General features: G+C 47.7%; 1 protein-coding gene across 1 annotated transcript in view; it reads left to right on the forward strand.

Moving 5' to 3' along the window:
• Window positions 1-10,921: 10,921 nt before the first annotated feature.
• LOC142583073 (disintegrin and metalloproteinase domain-containing protein 10-like) overlaps window positions 10,922-24,491 on the forward strand; it is a 179,318-nt gene continuing 165,748 nt past the window's right edge. The window contains exons 1-2 of the mRNA XM_075693361.1: window positions 10,922-10,995; window positions 12,999-13,481. Coding sequence (XP_075549476.1) covers window positions 13,403-13,481 — 79 coding nt within the window. The 5' untranslated portion in view covers window positions 10,922-10,995; window positions 12,999-13,402. The remainder of the gene's footprint in view (window positions 10,996-12,998; window positions 13,482-24,491) is intronic.

Raw genomic sequence — 24,491 nt, forward strand, 5'->3', positions numbered from 1 at the left:
TTGACTCCCTCCACCACTCTTTTTCAATCTGCATGTGCGGGAGGTACCACGTATATAGGCACGGCGGCAGTATTTCTTTTGTTGATGGTGGTGCTTGTATCATTAACCTGCTAGGAAGCTTTTTTCCTGTGCTTTCTTAAACAATCCCTCTGCAACTGACACGAGTACGTGGCTATTAGTGTATTCAGCATCGCCAAAAACGTGAGACTTGCCGTCCGAACTTATCATGCATAAAGTGCTGCACGACTCCTTCAGCGCTTTAGGCATCACCCGCTTCACAAGTTTCGCATGCGCAGAAATGGTAAATGGAAATGGCAAAGGTAGCTTACTTGCCCTAGGTTCGTAACACCAGCACGTTTTTTATCAGTCAACACAAAATGAATATCAATGAATCTAATGCTCCCGTCACACGGTATTTCAAAGATCACTTCTTTATAGTGGGTTAAAACAGCCACGCATAGCGGTAAAAACGGGAGCACACTGATTATCAAAACAATGAGATGTACAGCCAATAAAAATTAAAAGTAATGAGCATGCCTAAAAAGGTTTACAACATTATATCCATAAAGGCGTTCAAGCAGGTCCCTGCCCACCTTGAGTAAAAACAGATTACATAGCAATGGTTTTCGGCAAGAACCTATAAACTGTCCTTGTTTCTGCAACTACAGGACACCATTGTTTTGAATAAACATTGAGAGTAAACGAAATAAACTCAATTCTAAAGAACTTTCGGCGCTCGCGCCCACTTTCATACTGCGCCTAACGGCAGCACACTCATCAATACAACTGTCTATACAGGTTAGCAACGTCAACTGCAGCAGAGACGAACACAAACCTTTAACATCTGCGGAAAAAGCCTTGAAGCCTTCGCCCTCATGGGACCTTAGAAAATTTAGAACCTGCTCAGAACTTTTTCTGACTGAACGATCTTTGATCTCAAGCCGGTTTGTGTTTTCTTAGCAAGCACAAGGCAACACAGCTCTGTGCACATGTCAGGGACTATCACCCTGAAGATTCTTGCTTCAAGCTAAAAAATACTTCCAGACAATCACCGTTGCTTTTCTTATCATAGCCCTCAAAACAATGCTCATACCTCAGATTCACGGAGATGTCTTTTCTTTAATCAGAGATATTTTTTTAATGACACTATCTCGTTCGTGACACTGCCACGAGCGAGTCGGATGTCACGGTGGGCCGTGTGATGCTGCGCACGTCCATCTGCACCCTTTAGTGTAGTCCGGGAGTAAAATGACGGCCGAGAGACGGCGCTACGGTGTTTTAGGCCAAAAAACCAGGCCAAGACAGCGCTGTTAATCGCATCGCGTCAAATGGACTCTGCATTTTCTTGCTGCTTGCAGTAGAGCATCGCAAGGGCCTGACTATTCGGGTCGGGCCCGCTTTGTGAAGCCTGTTAGGGTAGGCGTCTGACACCACGTGGCGACAGGTCATTCACCCTACCTTCTACTAGGCCGGAGCCCACGGGCGACAGGTCGTTCCCTCTGCCATCTACTTGGTCGGAGCCCACGGGCGACAGGTCATTCACCCTACCTTCTACTAGGCCGGAGCCCACGGGCGACAGGTCGTTCCCCCTACCTTCTACTAGGCCGGAGCCCACGGGCGACAGGTCATTCACCCGACCTTCTCCCCGGATTCGTCGAAAAGAGGATCGACTTCTCCTTCCCGTGCTCGGTAATGCAGGAGGAGAGGCCCTCTCTCTGTGCCTGTCACGCGTCCTCGACGGAAGCAAGATCCTGCCCACACTTGTAGAGAGCCTATTTAAGGGGCTCCGAAATGTACTTGAGAGATACTTCATACTTCATGCTTTTCTTATTTTTCTTTCAACTACCTTTGAATAAACCGTGCAAGTTTCGCACTAGCAAATCGTCTCGCCCCTGCTTGGTCGCCATGATCTACCGGATGCCTGCAGCTCGCCGACAACGCCACGCTACCCAATAAGTAATGTCGGTCGAGCTTCGATAGGCAGGCGCCGCTACTTCTCGGCAGCAGTACGGTACGCAACAAGCCCGAGCTCAGCCCGAGCTCGACCCGTATCCGTGTTACTAAGCCCGGGCCCGGCCCGGGCCCGGGTATTCGCTACTAAGCTAATCCATGACCCCGCGGTTACAATACCACACCCGGCCTGTAAGTAGAAAGATGATCTTTCTTTACTTAGAGATTGTACCCTATGTGCCAGTCTCACCTTCTGGCGCTCTAATAAGCCGCAGTGTATGAGCATTAAAAGACCGAAATCCTTGTTTCGCCCATGAGAACATTAGTGATCTGGCCCACTGCCTGTGCTGTTACTTTTCCGCCGGTGCGCATGCATTTACATTGATCGTACGATTTCATCTTATGAGGTCATTTAGCATGCGAATATGTATGCGCACATACTCAAACAGGCAAATTCACGAGCATACAGCGTAATATAAACACACAAGTAGAGAGACACCCCTTGCGTTAGCGCTAAAATAATATAATAGTATCGAGAGTTGTAATAGTGCAATCGCAAAAGCGGTAACAGGGAAATGGTTTGAAGAGCGGCTTTTGTAGGATTTATCTTTCCTTACGGAGAAACAATCTTCGTTCTTGAGGAAAGGAAAGGAAAATGAAACTTCATCTGTTTTTCTATTTTCTTTGCAAAGGTATACTAAGAGCCAGCTCTTTGCATGAGCCACTTCAGCTCGGCGCAGAATGCCTTGGAACATGCAGTGCATAATGTTCGCGTGTGCTCGAAGGCTCTACTTAATGAGTGGGCCCGACTGCACTGCGGGCTCGTAGCTTCAAGCCCGAGCCCGGCCTGGGCTTTCGGTTCGGCCGGGGCCCATGCAGTGCTCTAGCTTGCATTACCAAAACGAGAGATGCGGGCGGCGCGGGGTCGAGCGAAAGCGAAACCTTTGACCTCTCTCCCCAACTCCCGCCGTTTTCAAGGGTAAGAAACGTTAGTAAGTACATATTTCTAGGAATAGAATAGAAATGAACAAATGATATTTTCTTCCGTCTGCTAACGCAACGCAACGATATTGTTATCGGTGGCTGGGTACTATAGTGACACAATTATAATGAGGAGCTGCGACGTACGTCATATCGCGCTGATAGTGTAGTGTGTCTCGGTAGAGTCTCAAAATCGTGTCCTACATATTTCTCGCTTATTAAACGAGATATTCGGGAGGTCGTTTTAGAGCGCCGTAGCAGCGCAGCGATGGTATTGTAAAAGAGCAAGTAAGAGTTACTGCTAGTATAAGCGGGCTTCACGGATGATAAAGAAGCGAGATCATCACTTAGATACAAGGTTATTTTGCTCCGTTTTTCATCCGCATCGTAGCGCGGCCGGTGCGCTTTCAGACAACCAACCGAATATGTTACAAAGCTCTGTACTCGATAAAATTCATGCCTTGGATGTTTTCGAGCATTAATGTATCACTTCAGCTTGACTTAACATTTGCTCTTAGTGCCCCTTTAAGCCTATTTCAAGAAGTGCTTGGAGTTAAGAAAGAAAGCTCCTCTTATATGTGTTTACTCAGCTTCCCTGCGAACCGCTGCATTAGGCGGCACCGTATAGCAACAAGCAAGATTCTGTGTTGTGCGCCGCCGTGCGACCGCAGTCCGCTTGAACCAGGCTGCCACGGTGCCCGACACAGGCGGGCACGGAGGAAGTAGCAACGGCAGCGGAAGCGCGCGCTGCGATTAACGCCGCGCCGCCTCCCTCTGCTTGCGGGGCCCCAAATGAAGATGAATTTTACTTGGGCGCCGGGCGGACGTTATCGGCTTCGAGGCGCACGCCGCCCAAAGCACGGCGCGCACAATAGAAGCACGGCACGGCGGCGCCGGCGCATGCAATGAAGTGCGGAAGAGCGCGCGGCTAATTGTGTGCATCGTGGTGAAAGCAGAAGCGCAGGATAGATATTGCTGCCTCGACCGTGGAGCAGGTAAAGCGAACCATCAGGAGCAAGGCGTACACGCACGTGTAAGAGACACTGCACTATCGCGAGTAACTTTTACTCGCAAGCGCCAAATGAAAAAGCGAGCTAAAGGCTTTGGCATGCAGTGCAAATCACGAGCTTTTTTTTTTCTTATTGTTTTATAGTGGTCCTGAACCAACCCTCGGGCTTGGTGAAAAAACATGGTCTGCGGATAGCATACGCTGCTGTGAACATGTTAGGTAAGTTTTGCAGTCGTGCACGGCGCGTGGAGCGCTAAGTCACCTTTCTCTCAAAGACTCTCCTTTTCAACAGAAGCCTGCTATTCTCTCCTTTCTGGACGGTTTGTTTCGTAATATAGCAGATTGCCATACGCAGCTGCTATTGGCAAATAGCTGACGTCAATCAAGAAAGGTGTTTATGTCAGCGCACTTCTTCCTACTGTTAAAGTGCATATTAACGGACGCAGTTTATTAAAGAGAAAGAAAATCACCGCCCAAGCACTCCGTACAGATGGTTAACCAGCCAAGCTGAAACGTGCGGCCTCGGTGTTTATCACTGGGTTAATCTCGACGGTTCATTAAACGACGGCATGGTACAAGCCGTCCAACAAAGCCGTGCCATGCCGTCCAACAAAGGTCTCCGTTCCGGATATGTTCTTTAAGAAAGTTCTAGCCGTCGCTCACCTTCGACCTCTATTGAGTTGGGGATGGACGTTTCTTGGAAAAGGGTCTACAATAAAGGAGTTCCTTGTTTGAATATAAAGTTGCGTGGTATCTCCCTGACTGAAGCTAGAACGGAGGCCTGCCGCATCCAGCAGTCTTCTGCCTGTTTTGGAGTTTGATAATCTAATAATTTGTGCTGATCTTTGTGCTTCTATCAACTCCGAAGTTGTATGTGTACTCTCAACGCCATGAGTTTCTTTGTGCTAGCCGTGATGGGCACGCCGATCACACTTTTGAAACTTTTGCGCATAAGCGTGTCTAATTTATCTATTTCCATTTTCGTCCAACTGAGGACCGCGACTATGTAAATGACATGGCTCATGAGGAAAGCATGGTGAGTCTTAAGGAGTAAATCCTCGCCTATGCCGCCTTTCTTGTTCGTCACTCTCATAATTAATATAATAATATTCACAGTTTTCATGCTGAGATGGTCTTAGCGTTGCAGCCCTTTGAGTCTATCGAAAGCCCTAGGATTTTGATAGAGTCTACTTTCGGGATGGTGTGCCCATCTCTGGTACGAACGCTAATGGGCACCTGATCGAGTGGGGTGAGTCCCCTAGCACCTCGTCTAGCCTGTCTGTACAGCAGGAGTTCCGACTTTCCAGGCGAGAGTGCCAGTCCCGTACCTTCCAAGAAAGACTGTAACATCCAGAGCTTGTTCGACCGTAGCCTCCGATCCTCCAGGACACCAGATTGTAATATCGTCAGCATATAATGCATGACCTACGGAAGGAATTGCTGCAAGGCTTTCCGACAACTTGCGCATTGCTATATTAAACAGAAGGGGTGAGATAACTGTCCCTTGGGGAGTACCCCTTCTTCCGAGTGTGAAGGATTCCGAGACTGATTACCTCAACTTCCTCGAGAGCAGGCCGCCGTCCTGCTCTCGAGGAAGGATGCAACGAAGGAGAAGAATCAGCTCCTAAGACCGATATCTCCTGAAGGATATAGTCATGTGCAATTGTATCGAAGGCCTTGGATAGATCCAGTGCGAGGACTCCTTTTACATCGTTCCTCTGAGAGTCGATTATCTGTGTTTTGAGCAGGAGCATGACATCCTACGTTGAAAGCAAGGGCCTGAAACCAACCACATTATGCGGGAATAGTTCGTCCCGCTACTTTGTTAATACAAGAAGTAAGGGAGATGGGACGGAGGTTCTCCAAGCTGGGTGATTTACCCGGCTTGGGGATTAGGACCACTGTGGCCTTCTTCCAACTGTTCGGTACAACGCCCTCCTCCCATATCTCATTTATCTCCTTCACAAAAGCTTGCATTGCTTTGGCATCCAAATTTCTTAAGAGCCGGTTTGTAACTCCGTCGGGGCTTGGAGCAGACCTTCCGTTTAAATTATGCAGCACTTCCCTGACCTCACCTTCCGAGAAGGGGACGTCCAGCACTGGGGCAGGCGCGGCCTAATACTGTGGGGGGGGACCTGGGCTTTGACCAATTGGAAGGTATTTGTTGCCTAGTTTCTGAAATATGGGAGGCTTCTGTGGTGCTTTCCATTATTTCCTTATTAATTAATCGGTCTGTGACTAATACCTGATTACATTTGGATTGTCCATCGTCTAAGAGGCTTGTAAGTGCAGTCATTATTACAGCACACTTTGAAAAAACGCCCTTTATATATTACGTACAAGTGGAAGGCGGCAACAACGCTGAATGCTGTTCACACTCTCGGCGTGAGCTAATGCTACCACGAGCACGCCACCGTGTCGCACGATATGCAGTAGAAAAATAAGTTTGATGAACTAGTTCTGCGGAAACCCGTGTTGACGTGCTAAAATAAAAACACAAGGCGACTGGTATATTAAAGATGCACGCAGGTTTCATGCGCGCATTGGTATAAAACTCAACATGAAAAATTTAGTAGATCACGTGCCAACATGGGTACATCAGAGCGAGAGAAAAGAAAAAAAAAAGAAAGGAGGAATGGGCCGCGACTTCTAGCGAGATTGAGGACCAAAATGGCCGCTTATCAAATTTTGGCGGTAAATGGCGGTCAAAATTTGGCCGTTGTCACCACCCTGAAACGGGGCTCGTGTGTAGGCTCCCTATAGCTGACTGAGCGCACCACGGATCGCTGAGGACAACCGCATGTGGCTTACGTTAAGCGGGTCGTAGGCGCCCAAATCGGTAGTGGCGACTGCGTGAACATCCAAAATCAAATTTGAACTGCGTGCAATGATGACGTTCGGTACGCGGAGCGCGGTGGTCACGCCTCGCTCCGCTGTAGCCTTCGCAGTGCAAGGCATTGAAGAAGGAGCGGAAGCACAGCGCAGGCACGTGCCAAAAAAACTCCCCTTCAGTTGAATACACTGAAGTAGTTTTTTTTGTTTGCGGCAAAGAATTTCTGGAATAGCCCATTTTAACTTCTAGTGCATTTCCCCACTTCGATATATATATATATATATATATATATATATATATATATATATATATAAAAGTTGTCCGCGGTCCCGTTAACGAGGGGGAGGCAAACGTGCCGTAACTCTGCATTTTTATATACACGGTGTCCCAACTATCATGCATGCACCAGGATTTAAAAAATACATATATACATACAAATGCCCGGTAGCTTGACAGAACCAGGAAAGTGCTGTTTGCCGTCGCTTGGAGACACTGGGGTTATTTCTTGCATTCGACCTAATTACATAATTAGTCTTAATTAATTAATCAACTTCTCAAATATTATATTTAGATTAAAAGTGTCAACGAGAAAATTGTAAGGTAACATGAAAAACTCCCGATATAGCTTTCTGTTGCTCAATACGTTCTACGTAAAAGCGCTTTTGCGAGCGTGAAAGAAGCCCGCGAGTACACGCAAAATTGCCGCGCGACTGGCCGCTCGAGGCACTACCGGAGGCTCCCGTTAATGAACATTTTTATCAGGGGAAGGAAAATGTCCGCTGATCCACAGTGGCGACGGTGTTGCCTGTGGCGTGGCGATTAAAGCACTATTACGGTGCCCACGGATGGCTCTATGCGTGCGGCATTCGCAGACGGGTACTATATATATACTCGCCCACATTGTCCTTTCTTTTTTTATGTTTCCTCCTATTGTGTGCTTTGCTTTATTTTACCCGCCGTGGTTGCTCAGTGGCTATGGTGTTGGGCTGCTGAGCACGAGGTCGCGGGATCGAATCCCGGCCATGGCGGCCGCATTTCGATGGGGGCGAAATGCGAAAACACCCGTGTGCTTAGATTTAGGTTCACGTTAAAGAACCCCAGGTGGTCAAAATTTCCGGAGTCCTCCACTACGGCGTGCCTCATAATCAGAAAGTGGTTTTGGCACGTAAAACCCCAAATATTATTATTGCTTTATTTTTTGGGGGGAATTACGAGGCGAGACGAGCGACTAGAACACGCGAAAACGAGAGTGTGCTCAGAGGGAACTATTGCCGGTCCGGGGCATCTACCATAGCAAACGATAACAGTTGCGGTTTGGGACTACTCGAAAAAAAAGGAAAAAGAACGAAATCCCAGGAACCAACGAATAAACAGCTACATACATTTTGTCATTACGCTTGGGCTATTTCAGTTTTTCTGTTTCGGAAAGCGAGGATGAAGAACTTGGGCCTTACAACTCCATGGTTACGTGAGCGTTCGGAGTCCAGACAAATTCCTCTTCTTGATTGCCATTAAAGACATGGTGCGCTAACAAAAGATGGCGCAATGCTCCTTGAATTGTTTATTTCTGTGCTCGGATACTCACCTGGCCACTCACTGCCAGATTTTCGAGTGATCGTTTATCCTCGAAAAATGCAAAATAGTGAGGAAGTAGCGTGAACAGCGCGAACGCGATATTTTTGAAGCCTTTACAATGTTTTGCACGCGGCGATGCATGCGTCAGTGCCCTGTCAGTCTACCTACCGAAGAAATAAAGTATCTGCCATGCTGATTATTTTTTTTTCTTTTTCGTTTGTATTCTTTTCACAAATGTCTCTATATACCGATTCTGGAAATAAAGCATTTGGTTGCTATTCTGCGCTCTGTCCCGTGTTTCTTTCGCAGGGTTTTGCGCAGCGCTCTTTAAAGCTTAAAGCACAAGCTACTTCTTTTAATCTGGTGCACACTGAGGCAAAAGAGACCAGAAGCTATCACGAACGAAAAACACATAACCTAGAGGATTAATTCAACTGTGTTTAGCACTTCCGTTAGTGTTTAAAATAATTATCCGTAGCTAAGCTACGATTGCTAAGAGTTTGCTCGCTGCCTCCAAGTTTTTCATTATTTACTCCGCTTTTTAATGCTTTAGCATCAGGAGTGCCAATGTGGAAAAAAGTGCGTGTGTGAAGTGTGGGAAGCCGGTCAGTGGTGGTATGCCGCGGACCACTGTCAGTTGCACTACACTTCTCGAATAGGCAAGACGTGTCGAGTGAGCTCCTGAACGACACTTTGTAATGTAGTGAACGCGGCTTAAATAACGGTTCCGGGACCTCACAAAGGTGCGACGTAATGCTAACGCATTCCCTGTGCATTGCCACTGAGTGTTTTCTCCGCAGGTATGGATGCAGTCGCCTGCCCTCCCAACCAACTTGCAGGTGTCGGCGTCGGCAGTATCGAGGCAGCGGGAAAACATATCTCAGTGATATGCATGTAATTAAATACACGTACCTTTGTCTAACCCTGTGTGACGTGCTACAGCTTGGCTGGTCATCCACCTTCCCAGAGTGGAATGACTCCTCAATTTTTTTCGTCATCGTAGAGCGGCACATTTTCAGTGGCACATACCTAGTTACCTAAGTTGGCATCAAGTGCTTTCATTGAAGAGCGACACCCACCTTCTGGCACACACCCGATTGCACTTTTTCCCTTTCAAGGCGCAGTTGGTGCATTGCATGCGCTGTTTGGTTTCGCATTCGAATTCTTGTGGCTCTTGTTTCGCGCGAAAGAGCGAAATGACTGCACGATTTCTGCTCGTCAGACACACTGCATGGCACGTAAACAAACAGCCGTTCTTTCGTTCGCCACGTAGTCGCTGACCCCGTAATTCTGAATGCCTCAGATCATTAGTCTTCCTGCGATCTGCAATCTTTTACTACAGTCGGCATACTGCGGAGCAGAAACAATTTGTGTGGTGCGGTACCTTTGATAGCAGCGCGAACAGCCTGCATCCCAAACGTAAACTGCTGTTGCTGTCTCCGTCGTCGCACGTCGAGTTCCTCGAGCTCGTCATCGTCGATCAAGAAATGCAGTAGCCTATCAGCAGTGCCATGTTCACAAAGCGTGCAAAATGCGATAGCGAATGCGGAAGCGACATAACACTTGTGAGATGACGCAATGATGTTTCCAGGCGCAGTCGCCTAAAATCGCCGTTAAGGTATGTGGCGTCGAGCCCGCGAGCACTCGAGTGCGTGGCTTTGCAGTTCGGAACGCGGTAACTTCTGTACGTACCTTCGCCCACTTAATAACAAGTCGCCGAATGTGGCTTCTCAATGGCTTGCGCCAGTTGTAGTTATCCTAGCAAGGACCAGTTTTATGTATACCTCCATCACCGCACAACACAAACAAGTGACACACAGTGCGTGTGACACACACACACGTACGTACTCCTACGAATTCACGCCGCACCTGCATTTCCAGGACAGAGCGAGAAGACGTAGGCGTGGGACGACAAAACCTTCCGATTTTCGCCAGCGACCGCGCTAGGAGAATCAAATCGACTAGGAAGATTGCATGAAACTTTCAAAATGCTTAACGTGAAACATTAGGTCACCGGCAGATAACTTTTGGTTTCGTACAGCATTTGCAATATTTCGTTTTTAAATCAACATCAACAGATCCAGCTCCATCACAGGTAGCAAAAATCTTATCGAAGCCGCGAATAATAACAAGAAAGGCACTAAGACAGGTGAGCAAAAAGGGTCTGACGACGCACATCTTTACCTACGCTTTGTGTCAGTCTCAAGAAGCACGCGCGCGAAGCTACAAAGGCACTCACATTGCTGTTCTGGCCTCATGCGGATGCTTAGATTGCCAAGAATACGGCTGGAAGCTTCGCAATTTGCAAAACGGCTGTACTTAGTTCTGTCAACGGACCAACAAAAAAAAAAGAGAAAGAAAGAACAACGACAGATTCCACGACAAGCGCTACATCGTATTTGAAATCTGCCACCACTCCTGACAGCCACGCCTCCCAAGCTCGCCGCACTCGTTACATCTCGTTCTCTGGGCGATTCTGCGAGAGCGCGCTTTCTTGACAACTAGCGGCACCTACCGCCGTAAACGCGAAGTAGCAATGAAGCCTCCTCCACTTCTTTTCCTTCTGCCTGCGTCCTCCTCTGAAGCTGCTGTCGCTAACCGCCCGCGTCTTGCAAGGAAACATCCCTACAGGCGGGCCCCTTTCATGGTAAGAGCTTTCAGACATCCTCTGTAAGCATCCCCACGCTTCTGCTTTCATCCGCCGCTCCTGTTTATCGCCTGAACGAGCGCAGCCGCTGTCGACGCCCTGCCCGGGGCTTCCGAAAGTGCCTGCCTTCAGGGAAATAGGAAAGCAGGTGTATCAACACATTCTCCGCTGGGCTCACACAGAATTTTTGCATCTACATCCAAAGTCCGCCCTCGTATTGGTCAGTGTGAAACAAAAGCGACGGAGTTTGCGTCCGCCTTGACTCAACACGTTTGCCTTAAAGCGGACCAGCGAAATCGCCGGTGTCCTTGTGTTTACAGTGGAGAGCCATCACTGAAGCATGCCTTCACCCATGACCCGCTTGCGTGCGGTGAAGCCACAGCTGCAGTGCGCTCACGCTGCTGCGAGGGCGCTTTGGGAAGAGGAACGAACTCTCGCGTTAACTGCTGGTTGCGAAGAAAACTCTTAATGCAGTCAATGTCGCGCAAGCTTCGCGAAGGCGTTAAGTTTTTTATGAACGCAGCGGAGTGAAGGAAGAAGGAGGCGCTTCTCGCGAGCACCCAGACCACTTTTCGGCCGCGGCCGTGCCGTGGTACTTGAGTGAGCGAAGAAAGCACGATGAGGAAGAGGAAAAGAACAAACAGCGACCGCGCATCTCTCGATGTTCGCCTCCGCGCTGCCTTGGTCGACCGAGGGGTTCCGACCGAGGGGGGCTGGGCGAACGCGCGGGCAATTCGCTCGAGGCAACACATAAACAAAATAAGAGCGAACGCCCGCTGTAGCTCGCTAGCGCGCGCGCGCGCGCGCACGGTTTTTCTCGAACAGCGCGTATCGCTCGTTGGCCGCTGGGAAAAGAAGCAGGCATCGCGCTCTTGCGAAGCCGGGGATCGAGCGCCGCCGGCGTCGCGCAGGTGCTGGCGGCAGTGGCTCCATCCCTCCGCGCCGCGCATTGGGCACGGTCCGTTCGATAGAACGGTTTCACATCTGACTGTCGATCTTTACAAGACAGAGCCACGCGGCGCTGTGGCGCAGAAGGGCCTATACGCGCGCCCCCCGCGCTGTCATATATCTCGTGTCCCCGTAGCCAGCACGTATATATAAAGAGTCGTGTTTTGTCGTCACCGTCGCGTCCACACCGCTCAGCTCCGAGAGCGCCTGCCACCACCACCGCCCACTACGAACACTCGCCACCCCGGACCAGCTGGTAGTGCTCATAGCAGTCCGCACCGCGCCGCGCTGTGTGGCCTTCGCCAGATGTCGTTCGGCGAGCCAGCTGACGAGAGAGCTCCTCCACCGTGTGGCGGCACCCATTTTGGACGCTCTTCTCTGTAACCCCGCGCGTTCTTGCGGCCCCTCTCAAGACTGCGTCGGTGAAGGTTACGGCGATTCTGTTGTGCTTGTGTTCGGGTTTCACAAGGATATCGCCGAAACGCAGTGGTAGCGCAGCCCACGCCGCTCGGTGAACGCAGCAAGGACGGGAACAGTGACCCGGTTGGCGACTGCTACTAGACGCCACGAGCGTTTGGTTAGTGCCTTTTGGGGCTTTCTTCTCGTAAGCTGGGCAGTTCTTACTTGACCTATTAACCGAATTTCATCTGTCAGATAATATTTTGCAGTTTTGCATGTACTGTTCGGCGACTTTGCTATAGCAGGTGACCACGTGTAAAGACGCGTCATGCAATTCCCTGCCGTCGAGCAGAAATAGGAGACCAAATTACCTTAGCAACATCGAAGTGTAGAAACGGCCATTTTATCCACAACGTTGCAGCATGTTTTCCTTATTATCTGCATGCCGTTTCTTACGATGTCGTCAATTAGCATATACACGTCTGCTTTCCACAAACTCTTCTAGCTCCAAATATCTCGTCTTTGATTCTGTGATGCACAGGATACACTGAATACCAAGGAACGAAATCGCCGCGCCCTCCAAATGGCGCTTGTTGAGAAAGGGTCCCGCGAGTTCAAAGTTACCTTTGGTTCATGTCCCATCCCATCTCTCGCAGACACGCTTCCGCCTTGACGGTTCCCCCATGGTGCCTGGAGGACGGAGCTCCTCGAGTAGACTAGTTGTCCGAGGCGTCGTCTCCTAGTCGTCGCTGCCCTGAAAAACGGGCACGTCTCGCCCAGTGGTGGCGGCCGATCGCGGAGCCGCGGTCGCAGCTCGGGCCCAACAGGCGACTTCCTCCTCGGCGGCAGGGTGCCTTCGCTGTCCGGAGTGCCGTCGCAGGGAGATGCCGGTGGCGGGAGCGCGACGTTGCCGCCGGCGGTGCCGGTAGCGCGGGACCGGGGATGTGCCGCCGTCCTCGCGTCGCCGTCGGCGGTAGTCGAGCCCCGAACCTCGTCAGCCCGTCGCCCGGCTGCGCGCTCGCGTGCGGACTCTGTGCGGCGATGTGCTGAGCGGCGGACCATGCGCCGCTTTCCGGGGAGGCTGTTGCTCAGCGGCGCAGTTCTCGTCTGCCTCCTCGGCTCCTGCCCCGTCTGCTCCGGTGAGTGTCTCTTCGGGTCAACTCATACCATCTTTCATTGCCTCGATCTAATAAAAAAAAAAAAAAACTGAATTTGCTGGGCAGCCTAAACCACATAGTGCTCGTCCGTCGGACAGGCAACCGATGAAGTCTGGTTTCAACACCCAACTAAACAATGTAACGCATATCAAGTGCTAACACGAAGAAGAACTTTCGTATAGGCATAACGTAGTAGCCGGGATGCACGTAGGAAACAAGGAAACACAAATTTCGCTGCAGTGGCGAGTTGCCCCGAACTTATATGGTACATTCGACTGGGATCCTACCACAATCCGACTTGTTTTACAGCGATGCGGAGGCTTCTCGACGTTGGAGCCGGAGGGAGCTTGCCCGAGGTGAACGTTCGGCTCTTGAGGCGCGTGATCGGAATTCTCTCGTATTTCGGTCCTGTAACTGTGAGAGCGCCTCCGACTGCTCTGGGTTGGGTCGCGGCGCTCTGTGCTATATACAAACCAAGTGAATGTGTGTTCCGAGCGCTCAATTTCGGCCATCCGAATGTATAAACCGCACCACATGAGCACTGCAGAGTACTCGAAAACGACCAATCAACCATAAGAATGTAAAGGTGCATTATTCTACAACTAATTCATCAATATATATGTATGTATGTATGGTGTCGCTGTTAGCTATATTGTACGGAGCGCCTCACGGCTTTCGAACCAGAATGGTTTCTTCGTGCTCACTTTCTAATTACTTATGCTCACTTACTTCGTCATTAACGTTTTCATATCGTGGCTTCATAGAATACACTAGGACAGTAAGTAGACTATCCTTGGACATTGTATCAAGTATTTTATTGTGTCGGACGTTCTATAGATTTTGGATTTCTCAATATGGTGCCTACAGGCAGCAGTCGTCTGAAAGTTTGTCAGGCCAAAAGTCTGTAAGCTGTCTGTTGAACAGGCTACATATACGGCGTCTAGACGACGTAAAGTTATTTTAGAGAATTTTCTATGAATCTTCTACAGTTCGGCGAAACATAATTTTATAAGGGTGCGTAAAGGACGCACCTATAGTCGTTTCTGCACGTGGCATCATTGCTCGTGTCGATTTATGGTCCTTCGGGTTGGTGTCATCTGTGCGTTTGTTCTTCGTTCCGCGTATACTCCTTCGCGTTCGAGGCTATTGGCCCACGTACGCCGTCAACGCTGCAGCTGGTGGTGTGTAGCGGTGACCTCACAACTTGCTCCGTACTTTTTGTCCGTTCATCGTCATGCGTCGCACATGGAGTAGATCACTGATTGCACACTCTAGAGCATTCTGTGTATACGTCATACTTATGCACGGCGGACCACTTTTCACGCGTTTTCCGATACTTCGTTGTTATGTGAAACCTCAAAGGACACAAATGGCAGTCCTCACCCGTATGGTGCTTTGCCAATGGGCTGATATGTCGAATCATATTGAGCCACTCGAGGTTCCTGATAGCGTCGGGAGTTGTGAGCTACTTGCGCTGTCGTCGTAGAGAAGTCGTGGGGAGATGGCCGACAGTCTCCCTGTGTTATTACCTCATTCTTTATTCGTTGAGGCAGTTAGCTATTATCTTGATGTGAATTCCTTAACACGTCGCATGCACACTCACACGAGGATTGTGTTATTAACATTGTTGTTCTATATAGGAGCTAAGAGCAAACGACTCCAGACAAGCTTATTTTTACTCGTGTTCTTTCTCTCCTTTTGTTTATTAAGCACAATTATCTATCCTCCCGTCGTTATCCTTCTACACTTTCCTCTGCTTCCACGTATGCACAGTCATTGCGAGCAGCAGGCGGTACAAATGCCGCTGTCGTACCTAAATACATTCATACTTCTAACGATTCAAGCGTAAATGAACGCGCGCGCCTGCTTCTCAAGTTCATGCATATCTAATGTCTGTGTATTACGCAGTAAAACTGACTTATAAAACGACGTCTTGCGTATATATATATATATATATATATATATATATATATATATATATATATATATATATATATATATATATATTGCAACATGCGTTATTAGCCCATGGGAGCTCGAATACAGGTTCACATGTTGATGCATGAGGCTTTACACGAACTGCAACACCGTTAACCGGGGAATCTAGCCCACAGCAGCTACTACTGTCACATATGACACTGATCATATCACAGCGCCCAACCACCTAGACTACGGACTCATATACCTCGCCGCGGCGACGGCTGCTGCGCATGGAGGAGGAAATCGCAGCAGCGCACTTCTGCTGGCCTTCTGATGTCCAAGCACGAGCCGATCTGTTTAAGTTTGCCTTTGTCCATAAACTCCACACAGTGGACGCGTCTGTACTCCTCTGAGCTTTCAGACAAACGTTGGCATATCTTGCCCGCGCAATTCTCCAGACAAAGTGAACTGAAAAACCAATGTGTTTACGAGAGAGTTCGAAAAATAATATATGGTAACTGCATGTGCCCTCAAGAATCCTACAAAGTGGACCTGCTAATAATAATTGGTCATTGGTCAGCCCCCTCCAGAGTTTTCCGGGGGGAGGGGGCAGAGCCCCCCGCGGCGATGCCGAAGCCTAACCCTCCTCCCCCCCCCCCACCTTTACACACGCACACCTAAAATTTCGTTACCAGAGTTTTTTCACTCACATCATTTGAGGTTTCTTTACATTGGTCTCTGCCTTTCCACCTAAAATTGTATTGGGGCTAATAACTTACTGCATCGTGGCATGGACGGGCATGGTTCTTAATTTATAATTTCGCTTTATTTCTTCAAATCCTGACAATATGATGGCAAGTACATTAGAAGCATCAGCGGCGGCTGCCTCATCCGCATGTTTCCCTTCAACATTGCTTTAAATTTGCACTGTAAACACCCTGCACATGCACAATATATGTAAATATATACGCAGGGCAAAGTTTATTAATTTTTTTTTTGAAATAGGAGGAGGTAGCCGGTTGACAATTATTTCTAAAGGTATGGATAAGCCTCTGCCTAGAAAATGAATATGTTGCTGTATGTTAACCTCGCTTTAAATTACATTGCGTGCTTTTCTGACCCTGAAAAAACCTGCAGACTTCAGTGACACCTTCGATAGATTCTATTATCAACGGCGCGTGACATGCACGTGAACGATATGTTTCAGTATTGCTTCTCTTTCCAGTAAGCAATGCTAACGACTCATGAAAGAAAAGGTACTATTTTAGTAAGATCCAACATTTATTAAGTATAGAAATATCGTCACTTGCATGCAGATGTCGTAAATATATAGAGGGTGTCCCAATTAACTATGATACACAAAGGCTGAAAAGAAAAAAGAGCAATTGCGTTCCTATAAGGAAACCTACTGCATATTGTTTACAATACAGTGGAGTAGCTGCCAGTAATTTTTTCGTCACTGAAAGTTATTTAGGTAATTGTAATTATCTACCTCGAGACGCACTACCCTAATTACCAAAGTGTCAGTGAGGACTTTGTAGGCGGAGCCAAGGTACATCTAACTGTGGTATTTTCAGCGACGTACTAATTGCGTACTCATTTTTTCCGACTGATATATAAACCCCACGAAATGCAAAGAATACCACGTGACTGCGCTCCCACCTGCATCATAAAACGATGACCTCGAACAGGCTCCCTCTGAGTTAGTCAGAACAAAGTAAAGGAAATAAAGAAAGACATCGTGATCGAGCTAGTCGTGCCTTATCTTTCGTGCCCCGGCCGAATTAACATGTCGCGTTTGGTGTTAGTTGGAAACAAGCTGATAGCTGCTGTGGTAGCGTAGATAAAGTTCACGGATGGTTCTTCCTTTTTTGAACAGGACCTGCCAACACAAAAACAAATTGACAACGTCAGTGCAAAGGTTTAAAGGTGCGTGGTGTTTCGTCCTAGTCGCCGTGTCTTTCTCTAATGAGCAGAAGGAAAACATGATCCTTGCCTTGGGAGCTGCAAATGACAACTGGAAGGCCGCAAATCTATAAGTCATGGAAGTGTGACGGCAGACATAACGCATCGACTATAATCAGAAATTATGAAAACCTGGTGGAAACCCGTAGCTTCTAGAAACAGCGCCGGAGGACTCCATCTTTGAGTCTTAGTCCACGCACGAATGTTCTAGCATTTATGGACTCCAACCCTCATGCTATAGCGTGCGGGACGTGGCCGCCCAGATATCAATTTCCAAGTCATCAGTTTGAAGTATTATAATTGACTCGGCCTTTCACCCGTACCACCTTAACCTGCGCCAATGCTTGGAAGATAGCAACCTGCAGATTCGTCTAGATTTCTCGAATGAAGTCCTCACAAGAGCCGATGAGCCACCAGACTTTTTGAGCAGCATCATGTGCATAGATGAAGCAAATTTTCGCAGAGACGTCCAGGTAAATTTACACAATGCACCCTCTTGGAGTGAGTCCAATTCACACTGGGTAAAGCGCACTCGGCACCAGTACTAGTGGGCGTTCAATGTGTGGTGCGCAATTTACGCCGGTGCTATAATCTGTCCCATATTCTTCGATCACACACTGACTGGGCAGCGTTAGGGGAACTAAATCCTTGAAGGAGGGGTGGAGGAGTTTTTTAGCGAAGTCCCGCTGTCACGCCTACCACTTCTGTGATATGAGCAAGATGGAGCACTCGCACACAGCAGCAGCTGAGCATGAAACTGATTGGGTGCGAATTTTCATGCGCAGTAGATTGAAAGGCACGGGCCTGTAAATTGGCTGGCTATAGGTCACCTGACTTCTCTCCACTCGATTTATTTCTTTTGGGTTATGTGAAATATCTAGTTGACAGGATCAAGACGACGAAGTCATGTGAGCTCAAGGCAAGGATAACGGATGTCTGCCGTATAATTTCAGCATCGGTCATCAAGAAAGCCACTGAAGATGTGATAAAGCGGAATCAGTACTGCGTAGCTGCAGAAGGGCACCTACTTGAACACGTCCTCTAGGCAGCAGCAGGTGTTCAACGGCGTTTACGAATTCAGATAATACGGGACACACTGAAATCTGATGGTTTTCTTTTTCTGTTGTTTAGTGCAGGCGTCCCGATTGCCAATTCGGCGCATTTAGAAGTGGTAAACTTACTTTCTTTAACGCATCGGTTTTGCTTTTCCTCTACACCTGAGTTACTTCGAATTCTGTTTATTTGCTTTTATTTTTATTTTTTTGGCCAGGGGCTTGTTTTTTCAGCAGGTATATACTCTTATGAAAAGTAAAACCGTCATTCTAATTTGGCTTTAGTCGCAAGCTATAAGTTTCTGGCGCGAAATATAGCCATAAAGCTGCGCGCGCACTCTTTCGATGCGGTGTGATAAGAGCCGGGATTTTGAAACATTTTATGTCTGTTTCATTGCTTATAGTGTTTCGTGCATGGTCAGAGTGGCGCTTTGGCTGCGTTATGAAGGGGCTTTTGATATCAATGTGATCAGTAGGCCTTGAGAGACGGATAATAATTGTGACTTAGAAATGAGAGGAAAGAATAACTGCGAAGCCGCGAGAGCTGCTGTTGGTGCTCTTTCGGCACCATTATCAAGGTGATGCGCTGTCCCTTCGGGTTTGCGACAGGCAAATCAGTTGCTTTCAATCAGCTTATTTGAGGGCGCTGCTTTATGATGCGGGTGGGAGAGCAGACACGTGATATTTTTGATATTTAGTGTGGTTTCTCTACCAGCCAGCAAAAAATTAGTACGCCATTAGTGCGTTGCTGAAAACACCACAGTTATATATCATTAGCCGTTGCCTGCGAATTCCTCATTGACACTTTCATAACTAGGACAATACTTATCGAGTTAGATAATTAATGACAATCATTTGAATAAATCTCAGTAACCGAAGAATTACTGGCAGCTACTCCACTATACTGGAAACAATATGCACTAGGTTTTCTTCGAGTAACGCAATGTTTCTTTTTGAAAGACTTGGTGCACGATAGCTGGGACACCTTGTGTAATTCACTTAATATACCGAAATGAGGTCATGCCGGATTCATTTGAAATCAGAATGAACAGCAGTCATGCGCAGCAGCGCTTATACTGGGACTCAAAGCAGATTCAGTGATAGCGAAGTATACGACAATTACACGAAGGAAGATAACAACACCGAGAGACGCCAGATTCTTGGTGGTGCGAGAGGGGCTGTGAAATTGAACAGTCTTCTACTATGAGCTCTTGTATGTACTCATATACGTATGGCCGCCACTGCAGTGAACAATTGTACGGTATGTATATATATATATATATATATATATATATATATATATATATATATATATATATATATATATATATATATACACACCGTACTGCACCGAACTGTTGAAGCAGGTTTGGCCGACGTAAAGCAATTTCGAGTGAGGCGCGAGTGGTCCACGCAGAACGGCGAGGACTTGACTCTCTGACGAATTCTTAGAAAATAGACGTCCGGAGAGCAAGTTTCGGTACGTAATGTGCTCGGTAGCAAGCACTTGATGGTCATGCGATCATACCACTGTCCAACGCTTACGGCATAGAGGTATTTGTAGCTATATAGACGATGCATCAGAGGCAAGACGCGCGTTAGCTAAGTGCCTGTCCTATGCTCTATGTCCTTGTCCAAGTCTATTCAAGATCATGTTGACACTGTCAGCTGATGGTTGCTGCGGGTACGGTTATAGATAGCTTTGATCTATAAAGAAAATCTTTGCCTAGAACTGCAGACCACATCTGATAAAATCTACAGCTGAGGACAAATGGATGTCACGTGTCAGACCATGCTCGTCGCTTGGAAGAACGGTAACGCGAACGCGTCTGCATAGAAAAACACGTTGATAAAAGAAACAACAAAATAGAAAAACTAATAGCAACTAAGAGCAGCAGCTTAGAAGTTAGTGCATCGATCGGGAAATCACACAGTCGCCTTCGTTTTTTCCTCTTGATTTCCGTACCGCCGCGTCTCGTTCGAGTCGCTCGTTAGCCTCCCCTTGCTCGTTAGTGACCCCCGCGTCGGACGCGTGCAAAACGGGGACCGGCAGCCGGAGTGCGTTCTTGTGTCTCTCTCTTCTCACCACCCCTCTGCGTCCCTCCCTCGCCTTTCGCCTGCCATGATTATCCATTCGGCAGCGGCGGCTGTGGGGACGTACAGGAGCAGCGCGCGGATGCGTTATTAGGGGCGACTGCGCTGCATAAATGATCCGCCGCGCCAGCATCCGCGTTCGCGTCGCTGTGCGTGCGGCCGCGGTGGCGGGACGCGTGCGATGCGCCGCGATGTGATGCATGTACGTGTCCGAGAAACTGCGCAAGAGCGGCCGTTGTGCTTCAGCCGGAGAGGACCGACGCCCCGCTGTCCGGCGAGCCCTGTGCGCATTCGGTGACACCCCCCCCCCCCCTTTTCTTCACTCCCAGTGTCCTCTGGGTACGCGGGAGTGCCTGGTCTCGAAGTTAGCTCATCATTTTTGAGTCGGCGCGAAATTTCCATCTCTCCGGAGCAGGAGGAGGACCTCGCGTCACTTGAAAGGGAATGCCTCTTTTTTTTTTTATAATCCTGTGGCATGTGAGCTAAACTTTTTTTTTTTCCTTCTGACTAAAGCTTCCAGTTTAGAGTTAGCGTTTGTATTGTTGTGCCCCTCTCCCTGCGTCTTTCGTCTTTAGGCTTTTCGCTTTAAAGAAAGGTTGGGAAAAATAATTTCCATACAAACTTGTCCAACTGTCCGTATTAATTCGTAAAGATTCTGTCCTGCCCTTTTCATTACTGGCACATCGAAGACAAGCATACGCTGATCACGAGAATGCAGGTTCGATAAAGGGTCACGGCGGCCGCATGACGACTGGGGCAGAAGGCAAAAAATGTCATCTCATATAAACCCAATGTTACAGTGTAATGACAAGATCAATCAAAATCAATCAATCAATCAATCAATCAATCAATCAATCAATCAATCAATCAATCAATCAATCAATCAAGCGTCCGGTGCATACGCGTACATAGATGCTAGGCGCAATGCTATAGGCACTGCTCGATTCGAAGAGCACTGCTTATCCTTCTTTTCCCACAGCAGCGAGATTATTAGCGCCACCATGAAGGCATCGTCACATGTGTTTCCTACAAAAGCGTGGAATCTCGGGCGAGTTCGTACGACTCCACGATGTGGGTCCACAGTGCAAAAAAGAACGCCGACACAGGTGAAGAACAGCGCTCGTGCCGTCTTCGCCTACGTTCACGTTCTTTCTCGCGCTGAGCAGCTACGCCGCGATGTTTTCCCTCTCAATGTAGCGTCGCTTGTCTTCGCCGCTCATTATATCGACCTCGAGCTAAAAGACCGCGGGTGTCAAAGTCTGCGTTTTTTTTTTTTTTGCAGTGGGCGACGTTATTGTCATTCGTTGTAAATAATAATGAAATAATAATGATCACTTAATTTGTTCGTCTTATGCATCGTTATTGTCATTCGTTGTAAATAATTAATGAAATAATAATGATCACTTAATTTGTTCGTCTTATGCATCGTTCTTATGCAGCACATCGATTCGCTGCAAAGTACTTTTCATTATTTACGCACTGTATATGCCGCACGCTTTGCCCAATTTCTCCTGCTCAAAGCGGATGTTCTATTGCATTATATTCCCTTCATGTTCCTTCAGGGTTGTTTGGCTAAAAAGAGATACTTACTTTAGAATGCTTGGACCCAACTTCATCTTCGTTCCAAACAAGGCGAACAATGTATAGGCCAAATTTAACTAAACTATAAATACCAAGACCGAACTATTTAACCAACCACTCTGTAAGCAGTCACTTATGAATGCGATGTTTCTCTACCTTTGTTTCTTTTTTCTCGGCCACTTTTAATTATCTGCCGGTGTAGCATAGTTCCAGCTTATCTTCTGGAAATTTATGCCACTTCCTCAATGCATTCATTCTGCATAAGAACGACCCTACCCCAAGCAAACCAATACAATGCAATAATACTTGCATGCTTTCCTTCTCGAAACAACTTGTCATGCCCCTGAGTGCAATTTATCGCAATACGGTCAAGTAAAGCAGAAAGCCACGTCACTTCAGTTCCACGAGCTCTTGAAACTCTTGAATAACGCCTTGTGCACGAGGCGGTTCCAATGCATTCGTTATTTTTTTTTTTTTTTTTGGTCCAGAGATCGCTTAATCCGCTCAGAAACAACTCGCATCTTTCACTGCTGACACATATGCCTCTACTCTTCCTGGACTCGTGCCGAACACTGCTTCTGTTTCACGTCTGCTATCACTGGGATGTCTGCGGAAAGACGTGATACTATACCGGCATGCTGTGCCGTCCCTTGTCTATTCGTGCCGCAAGAAAACTGAAAGGACTCCCATGCGCTTTTCATTACGACGACAACGAATGAGACCGTGTAGAACTAAAAAAAAGAAAGGGCTCGGATATGGGTGTCGACGGTGAGCGATTGTCGGGCTTTCTTTCTCTGCCCTGTCCGAATCGAGCTATGGGCGTGCCCAGGACAGGTCGATGACCCAACGTACCACGGTATAACGTATAACGTGGCTGAAAGAATTACTATCCGACATGCGGAAGAGGATGGCAATGGTCGATATCTATATCCCGCCTTATATTGCCTATACGCCACGGACACCGCGAAAACGAAACAGGAAAATCAATGTTTGATGCATTCGCGACCAACGCCCAGCGTTCCGCTTTCGTGTCTTCTGTCACACCGTTGCCATCTGCTTTGCTGCGATGTGAGCGAGTCGCTTTGGAAAACTTTCGAGAATCCCAAAGTCCTTGTTTCCCAACGCCGTGCTCATACCGCCCTGAATACGGTTTGTTTTGGCAGTTGGACGGTGATCGGCCTTGTTTCGACTCGCAGGCAGAGCAAGGAATACACAAATAAACACAGCGCTGTTTCTTAAACGCCAGCTCGTCAAGGTTTTTTCGCTAGCAGTGTTTCAAGTTACGTGCCAAAGCTTTACGACATCCTAAAGGCTGATGGCTGGCACGCTACTTCACGCTAACTAAACCAACGAGTAACGACACGGTCTCGGATGTTTCGTAAACTTGACCCCTAGTTATATCATCGTTTACGTGCTTTCTAGCAGGTTATTGTGCCAAGAAAAGCTCCGGCGCTTCTTCCTGTCGACGTGTGTTCAGTGACCCGCCAAAAGAAACGCATATATGCTTCCATGGAAAGAAAAAAAAAACGAAAAAAAAAATGAAATGAAGCTCAATTCAGTCAAGTCAAAATAGTCCTGACAGTTCTAACTGCTAGACGTGTTCCGCACAGGCACTGGTTCTTACGCGCTATGCAATGCTTGACAGCCGCTTGCATGCATACATAAGGGTGTGCGAATTGATTTGATTTATTCGACGAGATTGGAAACACGTATATTCGATGAAGACATACAGAAAACAGGCCCCTTCGCTCAAGGCCGATTGGGGACCTTTTGAGACTGGCACATAAACAATAAACTGTAGGAGCGATTGTGGATCACACAACAGTGCAGAAGTACCGAAACTTTCGAATAACAAATCGAATGTTGTCAAATTCGATTCAGCCTTCGGATCGAATAACCGCTATTGGTAAACACGAATATGTTTCGAATAGTTTCCTAATGTTTTAAAACGTCGAATCAGGCCGATCAAACATAAAATTGGGCAAGCGTGCGATATATCTGACCCGGACGGCCATAGTAGTAGATATAAAACACTAGTATAGGAGGTGCGTAGCGGAGCGTGCAATTCGTCGAGCAGGGCGCCAGAATTTTCCAGTGAAGCCGCCACCATACGCACTAACCGAAGAGTCCCGAACAAACTGCTTATTTATTTCCTAAAGCTTTATTTATTATGGTTCCAATAAACAACTTTTCGTAATATGCTACGTAAACGCAGAAGTTTTCTAACAGTATGAATATACTAGGATGTGAACATCCTAGTATTGTCCTGAGAGCGCACATCCGACACCTGACTCGGATTTCCTCACACCATCTTGCTTGCTTGCCAGCAAAAAGGCCACTTTCAACTTTTGCTAAAACTATTGTAAGACATCAGTCGTAC

The sequence above is a fragment of the Dermacentor variabilis genome, chromosome 5, assembly GCF_050947875.1.
Source record: "Dermacentor variabilis isolate Ectoservices chromosome 5, ASM5094787v1, whole genome shotgun sequence".
NCBI classification, from domain to species: domain Eukaryota; kingdom Metazoa; phylum Arthropoda; class Arachnida; order Ixodida; family Ixodidae; genus Dermacentor; species Dermacentor variabilis.